A 13,798-nucleotide genomic window follows, 5' to 3' on the forward strand; every position below is an offset into this window, starting at 1 on the left:
AAACAGCTTCATGTTCATCGCATCATGCATTGCACAACCATACCAAGAAAAAACAGAAATACAGCTCCAAATCAAATCTGCAACCCAAGGAATCAAAACTATTTAGATGCACAAATCAAACCACTAGTGGTATAGAAGAGAGAAAGATAGAGAAGGAGAAGAAATCAGAATGACCCAAATCAAATCAAATATATAAACCTAGGAATCAGAACAGATCTAAATGACCCAAATCTAGAGGATTGGACTATCAGAGGAGCCTTCACCATAGAAAGACTAATGGGAAGGGATCGGAGTTGTTGGTGGAGGAGAGGTGGCAGGTGATTTTCAGAAAGCATTGTGGTGTTAGCGGTGATGCCATTCATCCTCTTTCTTGTTGTACATAAGCATCATTGTAACGTCCCAAAAATAAAACCCAAAAAAATCATTTTTAGATTAATAAACTAATATTCCAAAAACATCATCATAAAAATACAAATAAAACAAATGTATCAATCGTCATATCATATCAGAGTAAATCACAAAATGCGAAACGAGGTGGTGTGTGCTCTACAATCAGCCCAGGCTCTTCCCTTTAGAACCAGAAGTACCTGAAACATAAACTGAAAACCGTAAGTACAAAGCTTATTGAGTTCCCCGACATACCACATACCATACATAAATAAACACATAATGGGCCCGAACTGTAATGCCCCGTTTATTAATTAAATAAATAGATAAAATTAATATGAATAGTAGCCCTAAAATCCGTAATTTTTAGTGGGGTTGGTTTCCGGGTGCCAAAGGTTATAATTTTAAAAAGTTGGGGGTTAAAAGTGTAAGTTATGGATTTAATTTGATAAGGATTTCGGAAGTCAGGGTGCGTTCGGTAATTAATGGACTTAAATTGAAGTGATTTGAAGGCTTAGGGGTTAATTGGTAACCTCGGGACTTAATATGGAAGGAATTATGGAAGCAAAGGCTAAAGGATAAATTTTGGACTTAATATGTAAAGATTCTTAGAAGCTGAGGGTTGGATGGTAAATTTTGGATTAAAGTTGAAAAGGTATGGTGGTGAGGGACTAAAATTGTAAAGATGGATATAATGTTTGAAAAGGGACACAGGAATAAAACCCGGTACCCCCCCTCCCCTCTCGTTCAATGTAACATCAAACCCTAAACCAAAAGGGACTCAGCCGCCACCATCCTTGGAGCATCTCAGCCACTGCTTGCATCGTCGAGTCCGATAACCACTCCATTCGCCTGCTGTAGCGTCGTCTAATGTCGTCGTCACGTCTCCACTGTCGCCAATGACTTCGTGAATCGTCGGAAGATTGTCGAGGACCGATGAAGGGCTGTGTCGTCGTCATGCGAGGGTCACGAGTCGTCGGAATCGAAAGGCAAGTCAATCACAACCCACTGTTCATCTCTTCCTCGTGGGTTCGACGCCAGAATCATCATTTTGGCCGTCGGTGGCCCTTGGGCCGTTGTTTTATTCTTCTCCAGTGACGCCTGCCACCTAAGCGGTGGTTGTATGAATGCGTGTTTGAATGTACATGTTAGTGGATGTGCTTGTGGGGCTGTTTGTGTGTTTAGCTAAAAAAAACCCACCGCCACCACCTTATGGTGGTGGCTGCCACCGTGTTCTGTCTCCCATTTCCACCACCAGCCACCATAGGAGGTGGTTGTGTGTGTACATTATGTGTGAAGGGATATATGTTATTTTTGTGTCAAGATTTTAAGTTGCCACCATTGATAATGGTGACCGCCGCCGTGAGCCACCGCCCGAGGTGGCAGTGGGTGGTGCCCGGCCCAGTAGAACCCTGATATTCCCATTTTTATACCTATTTTTAGGCAATATTTAAGTACATTTTTATTAATAAGTTGGTAATTTGTTTAGAATAATGGTACTTATAAGCTTAAATGTTATTTACAGCCAAAAAGAAGACATTTTGAAGAAAAGGGACTAAAAGCGTTAAAGAAAGAAAATTTGGGAATTAAAAGATTAAAAGTGAAGAAAATCTGGAAAAAGATTATTCACGACGTGAAGAGTTGGTTCTAGAAGATATGTACGCGAGTGAAGGAATCCTTGACGGGCACGGTTATCTACAACTCGCGACGTGAATTTATGGATATCAGCAACTATATAAATCCTTGACCATTACGAATAGAGGTAACTTTTGGCTAGAAAGAGGAGTTCCAGAAGGCGATTTTAAGGAGAGAAAAGTTATAGGAAGAGGCTTTCAACACCAAAAAGAGTGAATGTCCATAATTTAGTTTATTTTAGTTTAGTTAGAACATGTTTCCTTTCAATTCAATTTGTGTTAGTTTGTTAGTTGCTATGATGAGCAGCTGAATCTAGCTACTCTTGTTTAGCTAGATGAAGCTTCTAACTTATGAATAGCTCAATTTTTATGGATTAGTTTAGTTGGTAAAATTGCTTGTGTTTGATTTGTATTACCTAACATGCTTATGTTTGTTTCTCTAATTGCTTGATTGCATGTTCTGTGTAGCTTAGTGACCATTAACTGCATGAACTTATTTACCTAATGATTTAGTGAACATTGAATTGTTAGAGCTAGGATTGACCAATCTTAGTTAGTAATTAGAGTAAATAAGCTTAGCTGTGCTAGAGAACGTGTGTTATGACTATAATTGCGTTTATATAAAATCTTACATAGCATATTTACATTCATAATTAGTTATGTGTTTAATTGTGTGTGAACATACATGGTTTGACATGAATTAGTTAATTATTGGTAAAGTTAGAACTAAATTACTAATATAATTAAAACCAACTAGATGATACGTAAACATTAGCTAGCCATAAGAAAGAAGTGGGTTCAAACTAAACAAGAGTGTGTTTTTACTTATCGAATTTGATTTAAGTTCGTCTGATCTAGTAAAATCAGATAAAACCCTTTTAAACTTGTTAATAATTAGGTTAATTTAATAGTAAGTAAATCAATTAGTAACACCGTTCCCTGTGATCGACACCCGACTTACCCAAACTATACTGTAATCTGACTAGGTACACTGCCTATAAGTGCATAGTTAGTTTAAGTTTGTTAGGTTATAAATATTAAAAATAGTGGGTGCTTTTGTTCACATCAAGTTTTTGGCGTCGTTGCCGGGGAACGGCTTAGATTATTAGTTTATTTAGTTGCATTAGATTAATCGACCCTTTTTGTGGAATAAAATCTGCAAAAAGTAATTAGTTATTTATTTGTTATTTTAGCTTAGTTGGTTAGCATATAACAAAAATTTTGTTTTCTGTCACAGAATTCACGACGTGAGTTTTAATAAACTCACGACGTGAAAGCTGTAATTTCAGTTTTTAGTATTTTCTTATCCTACTCGTTCGGCTAACGACCCTCCACCAATCAAGGAAGCGGTGGGTGAGAGTGGACACCCATTAAACAACCATTTTATAGGTCATAACCTTATACCCCCCTTATAAATCGGCTTCGTTAATGGGGCCTACTAACGGTAAGACTAGCAGTTTAAGTTATATAATATTAGACTTTTAATGTTATATATAGTATAAGGGTGTATTTCACACTTTTAAAATACTAGGTGGTCTATTTTAATAAATTACACCTTTAATTTAATTAAATGTAAACCATATCACTATGAATTTATTAACTCTCCTTTTAATTATACACTTAATTAATTATAATAAAACCATAAGGGTGCAATTTGAACTTTTTCAAAAATTAGGGTTTTAGAATTTAACAATTTAAAATTAAATTTTTAATTAAAAATTTAAATTCCAAAACTTGAGGGCAAGTTTTGAAACATTTCAAAACTGTTAGATCAAAATACAAACAAGGCAATTAAACAATTAATTGTTAATTATCTAATTACGACTTAATTCAATTTCATGCAAGATAATGATCAAATAATCCAAAAAAATAACATTTATCATATAAGGAAGTAAACATTTGATTGATTTGAAATTATCTTTTATTTTGGTAAGGATAATCATCCAATATCAATAAAATTCGTAATTTATCAATTAAAAACGATTTGGCAATTATCCAACAACAAAAAGGCATGAAATCCCGAGAATCCCTCTTTCTGACAGCATGACTAGCCGAGTTCCCATAGGAACTCGCCGAGTTCATCATACCCGACGAGTTCACTTTGGGACTCGATGAGTTTGTCAGTCAGAGGAGCAAAAATTTGATTTTCTAAGCATGAATGAAACACAAAGCATCAATACAATAGAAACCAATCAAGGCTCTGATACCACTGATGGGTTTTGGCCATAAGAACATCCTATGTGCTCATGCAAACCCTAATGTTTGGATCTAGGTTTCTCTATTGTACATGCATTCATCCAAGACTTTAAACCCTAGATCTAGCATGTGATAATCGATATTAACATAAGAGTAGGGTTTAGATCTTACCTTGATTGTTATGTAGCAATAACAATCTCAAATCCTCCTTGTAATTGGCTTCTGAAAGCTTAGAGTCACAAGTGTCACTCCTCTAATGGCTCACAAACACCAAGAGCAAGAGGATGAAGAAGGAGAAGAGAGGAGGCACCCAAAACCGTCTAGAAACCCTAAGGAAACTCTTAGCCACGTTTTTGGTGCCCTAGGGGTCCTTAAATATGTGAGGGTATTAGGGTTATCTAAAAAGGAAACCCTAATTTGACTGCTTAGGCCCTAAGCAGCCCATTGACTCCCTCTTTAGAGGCCTTGGACGATTTCTAATGGGTTTCCCCATAGAATTCGTCCACTCCTCTAATATGGAGTCCATTAGCCCAATATTCAACTATCACACAATTGATAGTCCTAGTCCCCTAAGTTTAATTAATCTCTTTTAGCCACAAAATTAATTCTTAATTAATTATCGACTGATATTAATTAAACAATATGATTTATCCTTTAATATATTATTCTCATAATATTAATAAATCATAATTAATCCTCTCTCTCCATGACTTATCCTATCAAGTTGCTTTGGTGAAGGCAACCCAAAAGGACCATGCACCATCGGGTCAAGTACATACCAAAATAGTTATGGACTTAGACACTAATCAACAAGTTGTCCTCACTATACTAATATGGTCGAAGGCACCATTGCCATCCCTTTTCGGATTTGTATCCGGGTTTATTGCATGATATGTTCATTGATTTTCATCCTAGTAGTTAGGATGGTGATATGCTTAGCGACCTGGTTAGGTCGGTATCCTGGTATATAGGATAATGCTATGTTAGTGACCGGTTAGGTCTGTATCCTAGTTATAGGATGTTGCTATGATTAGTGATCTGTTAGATCGGTGTGATTGTTATATATGTTAGCGTATGATATTTATGTGCACATGATGGTTTGATTTGGGGGTTGGGTTGAGGTGGTCCTGCTTTGTGCTGAAGGCCAACATACCCAGGGTGGACCGGATAGACTACAGGCCCGAGAGGGCATACTAGTTAGGCCGAAGGCCCAGCGAGCGGTCAAGATAGTCTGAAAGCCGTACGAGGCGGGCCAGACGTGCCAAAGGCTCGAAGAGCGGTCCAAATAAGCTAAAGGCCCTGCGAGGCGGTCTAGTCAGGCTGAAGGCTCATTATGCATGTTGTTTGTTTATATGATATGATTATGATTGTATGCCGTTGGTATTTTGGGGGAACTCACTAAGCTTCGGGCCTACAGTTGTTGATTTTGTTTCAGGTACTTCTGATGATCTCGGGAAGGCGAAGGCGTGATCGTACACCTCCTTATGTTTTCATGATTTGATTCTGGGATACTCTGACATTATACTATTTTGAAAACAAGTTTTGTAATAATCATTGGTTTTGAAATGTTTTAAAAAGTTCAAATTTGGCATGATTTTATGGATGTTACACAAATAACCTGTAAAATATTTTATCCACAACTATAAGAATAAAGCTTAGTGAGTTCTTCAGTATACCACATATTCCACTATACATACAATGCATCTAAATAAAAAAAATATATGTAACAACCATAAAATTCAAGCCAATTTAAAGCTTTTTCAAACATTCAAAAACCTTTATTTATTACAAAACCTTCAGTACTTTTCTCATTCAGATGCTTTTAAGCGAAACCAAGGCTCCAAACTGTAGATATATCCTCCTAGGGTGTAGTTACCACGTAAAGTTGCTAACTTTACGTGCATGCAAGGCTCCAAGAAGCTAAAACACTCAAGACTAGCCTTAGGAAGAAGTTTTGGACATGAAAAAGGGCTAGGGCTAGATAAAGTCGAGAACTTTATGTTCATGAGGCCTAGGGGAGTCTAGATCTGAGACCACGTTCTCATGACAAGCTCAAACCCGAGCATGACCCCCTTTTTACACCAAAATGCCCATATACTATCATAAGAAGAGATCTAAGAAATGGAAAGCCAAGGTAAAGACTTTTTACTTTCAAATGGATGCCAAAATGATGTAGATGTTGGATCTACAAGCTTCTTCTCGTTCCAAGCCTTTAAATCTTCAAGCCTCTTCAAGAAATGCACCAAACACACACACACCTTTAGCCTCAAACACTCAAAATAAGGTTAGATCGATTAGGTTTTGCTTCTGGTCGTGAAAAGTGGCAAGGGTGGCTGGGGGAAATAACTTAAGGTCCTTTAAATAGGGTGCACACCCTAAAAATTAGGGTTTTCATGCATAACCTCTACTCCTCGAGTTGGGGTCCTCCAACTCGTCGAGTAGGTTCCATAAACCATGCGACCATATCCGTCTCTACACGACGAGTTAGGGCATCCAACTCGTCGAGTAGGTCTAAAAACATACATAAGAAGTTTTAAAATTTATACCTGAGAGTCGGGGTGTTACAATATAAATATCAATATCCATATTTTGAATTTTAAAATATAAAATCAAAATTTAAAATTTAAAATCACTAATCATTACATTTTACATACTCTGTCTTTTATAAATAAATATAATATTGTCATTCTTTTTGTATCTCAAATGTAGTTCACCTTGAGAAAAAAAGAACGATCACATATTTTGAAACATTAACTCTAAAGGTACAACTTAAATCCTTAAATTATTGATCTCTTATTATATTTAAAAAGCATAATTATACACAAAACATATAACAAAATAATAATTGAAGTAACTAATTACTTTTCAGATCTATAGGATGTATACATATAATTTTTCTTTTCATCAAAAGATAGTATTTTTTTTTCATTTAAATCATATTATCTTACAATCATCTAAACCATTGCTTGTTTAAAAAACGAACCATTCAAATCTCATTTATTAAATTACAATATCATCATACATTGACAATCATATTTTAATATAATTAGTATTGAATTTTTAAAATTTTCTTATTTATTAATTTATTTTTACATCCTATCTTATAAACTCAGTAGGTGTGAGATCCGTATATTATACGAGTTGATTTAAAAAAAAAAAATTAAACATTAAAGTGTAAACGAAAAATATTTTTTAATGTATAACTTTAAAATAAGAAATGAAAAAATATTTTTATTGTAATTTAATATCATATATATGATATTTAATATTTTAGATATATAAGTATATGACTTTAATTTAAAAATTGAAACAAATCAAAAATTGACAAGCGGATAATATTTATTTCAAAAATACTATAAAATGACAAGTGTCAAAACTTATGAGAGATTGACATATGGTAAAAAAAAAAAACATTCATTTATTAAGGAGGATAGGTCTCATATTCTCTAACTTAGTTTTCATATATATAAAAGTGTTATATAAAATAAATTGTTGGTTGTGTTAAGTTATTGATAAATAAAAAAAATAAGTTTACATATCATTGGTTGCTATTAGAGAGAAAATAATACTTTAATTGAAGATTGGATTACCGATTATGAGCACACAGTAAACAAATAAACATGGTTTTAGAAGTACAAAGCGATTTCTTCTTGGTGTTGTAACCGTGTGGCATAAGTGTAATTAAAAGAAAGTGGGAGGACAAGTTTTAATAAAGCTAAAACGAGGATGCCTTCGTCAGCAAGGGATAAACGATAGCTCCTATCGACACGCGCAGAAGTTTCCAGTAGCCACGAACACCTACACGTATCCAGATCTTTACAGAAAAATATTATAAATAATAAAATATTCAAAGGTATCAATCGCGAAAATATCTAGAGAAGGCTATAAATACCCCAAAAGTCATTCAGATCATTTTTCTGAACTTCTGCAAGAAAAGGAAACTTGTTCGCGAATTACATTTAAGTACAGATATCTTCAACTTCTGTTTCTCTTGCTCTTATTTTCTACAAGAACAGATTTCAAAGGCGTCAAGTCTGAATCAATCTCTAATTATTTTGTGGAGTATAACTCGATACACAGAGAGGTATGTTTGCGTCTGATCTTTTTGTTATTTTGTGTGAAAATCGTTGGATCTGGATTTAACATTTGAAGTTTAGTACACTTATTGTTTTTGGAGACTTGGGACTAGGGTTTTATCTTGGATTTGTGCAATTTGTGCTCTTTGTTATGAATCATAAGTACGCTGCCTCTTAATTTTTTGATGGCGTTTTTGGAAGCATTAATCGTACTTTGATTCTCTGGTTTGTTAGTAGTCGATATTGGCGGAATTGATTTTATCGATTTGATATTTGATGCCTGATAAACTTTAGATACTTGGGCATATTCGACTTGAAATGAATTGTTATCCTATGAGTTTCTATATGGCATTTGTTTTTATAGAACTGCTATTGGTTAGAATGTTGTTTGTATGCGATATCTGTTTGCAGATTAATAAACTGTGATTGTGTAATGTGTAGTTAAGGACTGAATTGAATTGAGTTTCTGGTGTTGTTTAAACTGACATAATTTATCAAGTTAATCTGGATCTTTAATCTCTTTCCTTGGAGCCCTAGTTATTTACAATCTCGGAACCCTAGTAATTTACTTTCTCAATGATGTGTAGATGAGTAACCCTTGAAGATCCAGTATTCAGTTATTTCTTCTATGAAACACTTATTCTTTCATCTAAACCCCAATAGGAGGCAATGATTATATCTGGTTGGCTCTTTTCATCTTTTGCTCATTGCTTGATTCTTCTTCATTTACAGAAACACTGAGATGGATATTCTTAGTCAAACTTCCAATACATCTTCTTTACCAATGGATCCTTCAAGAAAGAAGAAAACAAGAAGCAGGCGTGATGCACCAAAAAAGGTGGCTGCAACAATTGCCAAGTGGAAAGAAAATAACAACATTACCCGAAAAGCCCCTGCAAAAGGGTCCAAGAAAGGTTGTATGAAAGGTAAAGGAGGACCTGAAAACTCAAGGTGTCAGTATAGAGGAGTGAGGCAAAGAACATGGGGTAAATGGGTTGCAGAGATCCGTGAACCCAATAGGGGTAAACGGTTATGGCTTGGAACTTTTGGGTCGGCCATTGAAGCTGCCCTAGCTTATGATGAAGCCGCCCGAGCAATGTATGGACCTTCCGCCCGACTCAATCTACCAAATTGTCAGTCAACAAATGATTACGATTGTTCTCGGTCAATGTCTAAACCTGCTTCTAGTTGTGACTCTACCACCACTACATGTGATCTTCTGCAAATGGGACATGATGAACCGTTGACTTTGGTCAAAGAAGAACCTATTGAGGAGAAAAAAGATGTGGGATTTTGTATTGGTGAAGGTTACTTTCAAATGCTACCTGAAGATGAGATGTTTGATATGGATCAGCTTCTTGAGGATTTGGATCAAAGAGATGGTTTTGTGCCCAATTTGAACCCAAATGATGCTGCTACTTATGAACCAAACAATCTAGACATGTGGCAAGGTTCTTGTTTGGATTTCTTGAACACAGGAAGACCTGAAGATGACAGTTTTGCAATGGCAGAGTTGGGTTTGAGTTTTGATCATGAATTACTGAATTAGGTTGAAAGAGATGGATATGAACTAACTGTAACAGTATTTTTTTTTTTCCTTTTTTAGTGGGTGTCTTTTTAAACCTGTTCTCAGTTGGCTTTTTGATACAAGGGAATTAGGTTTTTGACTTTGTATATAGTTGGTTAATAAATAGAGTGTAAATGGTATGGTTATCTTTTAAGCTTTTGATAATGATAGATTTATAGTTACAGTCTTGTGTTTGGTTTTTTAGTAATTTATTATATATGATCTTTAAACTGAAATGAGTTCTTGTAATAAATGGTAGGAGGCAATTTTGTGGCCACAAGTAACTGGTGTCTGATCACATAAATTGTATAAATTTCTCATGTCTTTCTGAGACAATAATATGATTTGGAATTTTAGGTTTTCTTTAACGTGATATGTGGATTGCTTATGATCTGTTTCCATTGTCAAGTTAAATAAGTGAAATGTGTGTTTTGTTTGCAATATGAACATTAAAGTTTCATTGTTAATTATCAACATTTCATTTTGCTTTAAGTCACAGTTACTGATTGGGAGAATGCAACCCAACTAAGAGCATGTTCAATTAAGTGATCAAGTTCTTTTTACCAATTTATTTATAGGACCATCTATTTGTATTGATATTATTTTATTGTTTTTGTATTGTTTAGCGGATATATGGTTCATTAGCATGACCTAGACTGTTCTAGCGCGCCAGCCTGGCTTGGCGCGCCCCTGCCAACCCTGCCTGGCGTTTCCTTGCCAGCCTTGCTGGGACTCTCCTGTTGGCCCGGCCTGGGGACTCCCGCCAGTCCTGCTGGGGACTTTCCTGTCGGCCCGGCCCAACACTCTCTCGCCTGGCACTCCCTTGCCAGCCTTTCCTGATGCGCGCCCGCTAGCCTTGCATGGGGCGCACTCGCCAGCCCGCCTGGCGCCTCCGGGCGGCCTTACCCAGCTCCTTGCTAGTTGGGCCTGAATTGGGCTAGCCCAAGGCTTGACCTAATTCCCCTTATTGTCCACTATAAATAGAATAGTGCCTCCTCCATGAAGAGGAACCTCTCAAGGACTTTTCCTAGTTTTTTTTCCCTAGGACCTTTCCCTTAGACCTCTCCCCATGGCTCAGCCGCCACACTATACTCCGGCCGGGTAGCTCAGCCGCCACCCGCAGCCCTCAGCCACCATACACCACCACTAGCACCAAGATGGTTCTCTCCAGCTATGGAGGACCATCTCAGATCTATCAGTTGATCTAACTTGATTGTCGGAGTCCGCTCCCGGGGCACAGTCCCTGGAGCGGCTCTAATGCATATCTCTATTGTGACCTCGTAGATCCGTCTCCGGCGTGAAAGAACATCCTCAGAGCAGTGGTCGGAGCCGATGTTACATCATTTAACATTTGCTTCAGAATTTACGAGGACTTATCAATAAGACTGAAGCTCAAATGAACTTTAAAAAATGAGAAAGACTTTCGAAAATAAAAATATTTTAATATTTTTTTAATAGAAAAGCCTTTATATTCCATAAGTCTGTCACAAATATCCATTTAAACTCCAAAAAAATCACATGCGTTTTTTATTTTTATTTTAAAAAACTATAAATTCAATCCTACTTTGCCAAAAAATTATGGTTTTGGTATTTGAGTCGACACTCATCAATTTAAGTCTATTAATTCATATTTTATATTTTATATTAATTTATTGTTAATTACTTATTGTTATCTATTATTTATTATTTTAATTAGTTTTAAAAAAAATATTACTAAAAAGTTTAGATCTCTCTATCTGTCTCTCTCAAATTTGAACCTTAGTCTCGAACACCATTGGTAGGGGCGTACACAGGAGTGTTTAGCAATGATGACACCAACTTTTTCCATCAAATATAATAACATAGATAGAAAAATAGGTTGTGTCGGGTCGAGACATTAAATGGGTTGAGAGTGATGGACCGAACACAATACATTTAATAAGCAGGTTGAAAAACACGACACCGACACACCACAGTTAATCCTATGTCAACCCGACACAACTCGTGAAACACATGAAACACGTCAAACTTATGAAACCTATCAAACTTAGACGAACTCAAACCCAAAAGAAATTTTACTTTAAAAATAGTTTGAGCCAAACCTAAACTTTAAACCAAAAAAAATATTTGATAAAGTTTGTAATTGGAACTTGAAAAAACACACGCACAAACAAATGATTTGGGCTTTATGTATTGTTTAAGGTTTGAACTATTATTTGTTAGATAAAAATTGAGTTATTTATTCATTTATTTATTAAATTTGGTTATAATGTAGAGTAAAATATATAGGTTTTTGTATTGATTAAGGTTATTTTGGGCTATTATTTGTTAGATTGTATTAAACTATTTTTTTTAAAAGTTTGGACTAAAATTCTATGCAACATGTTCCTTTGTTGTTGCACTTATAGCATATTTTTCTAGTAGTAGTATAACAATACAATTTTTTTTACCCTTAGGCTATAATGAGCGGAGCTCGCTAAGGGAGATGCTAAGAGATGTTAGAATATCCTCATTCACAATTCAATCCAACCCAATTATTTATTAAAAAACTAACTTCTCTCTCTTCCACACCCATAACTAGATTAAACCCAACATTTTATTCTCATTAGCAATCCAACCCAATCTAAGTTTTATATTAAAAAAATATAAAAAAATCTATATCAATATTGGTATCATTTTGTAGAGAAAAATTAATTACCTATTTTGATATACTTTATTTAATTTTATACTTAAAATAAAATACAATTATTAATAAAATTAAATTTAATTAGAAAAAACTAATTAACCCCACTAGTGAATGATAGACAAATGCATGGACAAGTGGGTGTATTTGATTTTAAAAAGTGTCAAGCCTTGGTGAGCATGGATCCTTCCCCGGCCTAAATCACCAAAACACATTTAGTTTTTATTTATTTTTAATTAAAAAGTGGTGAGTCGCTCGTTCAAATCACTCCAATGGGGTAGTCTTATGAGTGTTACACACCACCCCTAAGAGGTGTTAAACAAGTTGTTAAGGTAGGACGGAGCGGGTGCGGGGAAAGGAAGCGGGAAGCTTCCCGCCCGACGGAATACCGCACCGTCGGCGCGGGAAAGGTGTGTGCGGGAAACGGAGAGGGGAGCCTCTCCCGCTCTCTCTCTCTCTCTCTTGCTGCGATTGGCCGACATTTTTATTTTTATTATTATTTTTTTGAAAAAACTACCATTGAATAACGGTAAAAAGTGTTATTTATTTATTATTTTTTTTTGTGGCTGCAACGGCTACTTTTCTTTTTCTTTTTATATTTTTTATCCTTTTACCACTACTATAAATATATACATATAACTTAAAAACATCACACTATTCTCTATTCTCTCTACTTTATATCAACAAAAAAAATGAATCCCGACAAGCAAACTCTAAGTTCCGATCGACGGAAAAAAAAGCCATGGTTCGAGTATAAATATCCCTCCTCGCAACATTTTTGCTATCGATTCATCCCCGCAAGGAGTTTATCGCCCCGAACTCGATGCTCTCATTCAATCCCTACTACAATTCTAATACCAAAATGTTGGCCAATATTATCCGAAACTCAACCAACACCACCACTAAAAAGACGTAAAGGGAAAAAAACAAGTGCGCGAGGGTGTTGCACAACTGGGAAAACAAAAGCCAACAACATGGGTTCCACACGAAGAGCTAGTTTTGGTCAAAGCTTGGGTTGATATTTCTGAAGATTCGATTCAGGGAAACGCACAACCGGGAGAACATTTTTGGTTTCGCATTTTAGAACGGTTTCGAGAGGAGCTAGGAAAATGTTACGGCTACCGTACGAAACATCAACTTAACTCGAAGTTTCGAGAAATAACAAAGGGGGTTTCAAAAATTAACGGGTTGTACAACAACCTAAAAACCCAACGAAAAAGCGGCCAAGGCGACGAAGAAATACTTCAAGAAGCGTTGCAGTTTTACCTTGAGGAAG

General features: G+C 35.7%; 1 protein-coding gene across 1 annotated transcript; it reads left to right on the forward strand.

Moving 5' to 3' along the window:
- The first annotated feature begins 8,101 nt into the window (after nucleotides 1-8,101).
- Nucleotides 8,102-10,048, forward strand: LOC111919681 (dehydration-responsive element-binding protein 2A). Its single transcript, XM_023915257.3, has 2 exons — nucleotides 8,102-8,301; nucleotides 9,026-10,048. The coding sequence occupies exon 2, from the start codon at nucleotides 9,036-9,038 to the stop codon at nucleotides 9,840-9,842; it is 807 nt and encodes a 268-aa protein (XP_023771025.1). The 5' UTR covers nucleotides 8,102-8,301; nucleotides 9,026-9,035; the 3' UTR covers nucleotides 9,843-10,048.
- The last annotated feature ends 3,750 nt before the right edge of the window (nucleotides 10,049-13,798 follow it).

The sequence above is a fragment of the Lactuca sativa genome, chromosome 8, assembly GCF_002870075.4.
Source record: "Lactuca sativa cultivar Salinas chromosome 8, Lsat_Salinas_v11, whole genome shotgun sequence".
NCBI classification, from domain to species: Eukaryota; Viridiplantae; Streptophyta; class Magnoliopsida; order Asterales; family Asteraceae; genus Lactuca; species Lactuca sativa.